This window comes from Gavialis gangeticus, unplaced genomic scaffold (genome assembly GCF_001723915.1).
Source record: "Gavialis gangeticus isolate Ggan-Ray unplaced genomic scaffold, GavGan_comp1, whole genome shotgun sequence".
NCBI classification, from domain to species: domain Eukaryota; kingdom Metazoa; phylum Chordata; order Crocodylia; family Gavialidae; genus Gavialis; species Gavialis gangeticus.
In genome coordinates, this window is record NW_017729024.1 from 99,099,151 (window position 1) to 99,102,401 (window position 3,251).

At 41.1% G+C, this 3,251-nt stretch overlaps 1 protein-coding gene across 5 annotated transcripts in view; it reads left to right on the forward strand.

Annotated features, from left to right (window-relative positions):
* The window catches only part of CARNMT1 (carnosine N-methyltransferase 1), a 56,121-nt gene that overhangs the window by 11,701 nt on the left and 41,169 nt on the right, over positions 1–3,251 (forward strand). For all 5 annotated transcript variants that reach the window (XM_019517446.1, XM_019517447.1, XM_019517444.1 and 2 more), the window contains exon 4: positions 1,447–1,587. In XM_019517446.1, the coding sequence (XP_019372991.1) occupies positions 1,447–1,587 (141 nt within the window). The remainder of the gene's footprint in view (positions 1–1,446; positions 1,588–3,251) is intronic.

Genomic DNA, 3,251 nt, shown 5'->3' on the forward strand with positions numbered 1-3,251 from the left:
AGAGCTGGGAGTGGTTGCTATGCCCTGCTGCTGCTTGCCCAGCCAAGGGGGTCAGGGCACTGCAGGCACGGCTCACTCTGGAAGGGGGCAAGCGGCAGCAGGGCATTGCCCTCACTGCCAGCACTGCCGTGCCTGCATCCTGCACCCCCCCACTCCAGCTGGGCAGCTTGTCCCAGCCCCAGTCTCTCTCTCCCCCATACCCCTGCTTGCCTCCCCACTCCATCCACCACAACAGACTTACCAGCTGAAGGCAGCTGTGTCCAGCGTAGTGAGGAGTGCTGCCTGTTTAGTTTATGGCCGAATCTCCGAAGTGGCGCTAAATCTTTGGATCTGATTCAGCTGAATTGAATCAGAATGGTGATATGAATATCTTAATCAAATCACTGCCCCTTCAAATCAGCCAAATCTGAATCTAAAGCAAGTGCTTGCCACTTCGCACAGGCCTAATGTTTACAGTCGTGCAATCAGCTGTCCAAGTAGCTGAGCAGAAGCTAACTTAAGGCACCAGGGCTGCTTGCAGATGTTAAAAAGAAAAAACAAAAAAAAACAGCACTTTACATTAAACTCAGCACACTCTCCCACCGAGCCCAGCACATGCCTAGAAGAGGCATCACATTACTTGGACCTGGCTCACCCAACTTCTGTATAGATAAAAGCACCAAAAAAGCCACACTAAATAGTAGAAATTAAGATTTCTGCACCCTACATACACTCTACAATGGCAAACAAGGCCAGGCAGAGGTCAAACATAACCCCACTGGACCCTGTTGTTCAAAAGAATCCAATCTTGTTTGCATGGGATGTATGCCCTCAAGTGGAATCTGGAGCTATGCGTTTTGAAGAACTACAACCGCTATAGGGTTAGAAACTATTCTAAAAAAGAGAGCAGGCTTTGTAATAAGCTAAATGTGTCTTCTGTCATATTCTAGTTCTACTTGTTTTGTGTTTCTAACTTCAGAAATCTACTAGTTCTGCAGTTGTCCTCCCTTCCACTTCCTTATTTAGGGGACTGACTGGGTACTTAAATTCCTAACATTTGAAAACTTGACAGGTTACCTGCATACATCTTAGAGAAGCAAAAAAGGGCCAAAAATATCTTTCCCCTCCTCTTTCTTTGTCATCTTTAAGAATAAATACAGTCTATTTTAACTGAAATGGTTTAAACTTTTAAACTGTTGAAAAAATAGTTGGGTTTTTTTTTTTTTTTACTTTGTATTAAACTGTGGATATTTCACATGTTTGTTCAGCATGAATGTCTGGATAGTGGACTGTTTTGATTTAAGGTCTGTTCACAGCTGGTCTGCTTAGCTTAAAAATATTATAGGAAATAAATTATACACTGTAGCATATTTTGATTTCATATATGAAAATGTATGACCAGATCGCTCTACATTCTGTTAATAGATATCAGATAAAAACTTAACTATTATTTTTGTTTTGTTGCAGGGATTTCTCCAAAGTTAATATCCTGGTACCTGGTGCTGGGCTAGGTAGATTGGCCTGGGAAATAGCTATGCTCGGTTATGCTTGCCAAGGAAATGAATGGAGTCTCTTTATGCTCTTTTCTTCTAACTTTGTACTCAACAGGTACTTAGCTTATATTTTACTTGCTGGTTGCAACGTATAGGTTCTAAGGAAGCAAAGTTAGTAACAAACAAATACTTAACTCATTGGTATACATTCTAAAATTCTAATCTAGGTAATCGGATACAAATGTGTGTTGCTTCCCTAATAAATTCCAAAGGAGAGGAAAATAGGAAATTAAAACAAGTAATAGGGCATCATTTTTTTTCTGCCCCCCAAGCAATAGCGTTAGCCATTTGCTATCCCTGTTAGTTTCAGTGAGGTAGGCATCCTGTAAAATTTACAGTCTGTTTAGGGAAGACTTGGTTTGTTCCAAGTTAAGCAGCAATGAACCATACTCTAAATTATAGCAGTCACATAAGCCATACTATAGAACCATGGAATCTTAAAAAATTAGGGTAGGAAATGACCTCATAAGGTCATCTAGTCCAAACCCCTGCTCAAAGCAGGACCATCCCCAACTAGATCATTCTAGCCAGGGCTTTGTCAAGCCAGGCCTTAAAAACCTCCAAGGATAGAGATTCCACCACCTCTCTAGGTAACCCATTCCAGTGCTTCACTGTAGTACTTCAAGTTTCTTTATTTTCCTGGAGGCATGCACAAGTAGATGCAATTAACAGTTAGATTATGAAATTACTCTTCATATCTTTAAATGGCTTTTTATTATGCTACTTTGTATAATGGTGATGTTGGGATATTCAGGTTAATGTTTGAAATGTACTTCATGATTTTATTGCCCTCTTTTATAGTGAGCTTGAAGACTGTATATTTGCATGTCTATGATAAGCAGTGGGGCCTTTTATATGGAAAAAAATGGGTCGTGGAGGAAAAACTATACCTAAAGTTTTAGAAAAAAGTCATGGAGATTGTAGTAGCAAGAACAGCTTTGTGGTTAAGGCACAAAAAGGGCATCATTAGGTTTGCACTCTGGATTTCCTGTCTGATACTGAGCTGGTTACTTAATGGACTTCTTGCTCACAGAGAGATTGAAAAAAGATACTGTATTTACTTGAATATAAGATCATGTTTTTCCCCCTAGTGGGCACAGGAGAGAAAAGCCCCTTGTCTTATTATTGCATACAAGGAGATCTCACTAAATACGTTGTCTATTACTGTACTCGGTATTGGAAAGCAAGTATGAAGTTGATGAAATGCAGCCAACACTGAGCATGACTATAAAACACAATAGGTTAATGCAGCCCATCTGAATAAGACATGTGGTTGTGCCCATTGTGCTCAATCCCCTTCTCTGCTGACTTTCAAGTCATGGTGAGCCACTACATTGCATACATTTTAACTTCCTCTTCACTCTCACAACTGAGCTGCACCTTTCTTTCCCATTTCTAATGACTCCCATTTCTTGACAAGCCTTTAAATGCCTAGCAAGCATCACGAAATGAGGCCCCGAAAAGTTCCCCCAGAACCCCTCTGTTGCCCCCCCCCCCCACAGCCTTGCCCTCTGAAGTGAAGCTAGACCCTGCACCTCATGTGCATGTAAATTTTTGGATGATTCCAGGACTTGTGGCAATAACAGCCAGTTCCAATCATGAGTGGGCACTAATTAGCACAGGGATCCTTTGTCAGGGCTATCTAGAATATAAACACATACTAGGGATGCACTGATAGAGACTTTTAGGTACCAGTAGCCAATACAAATAGCCGATTTT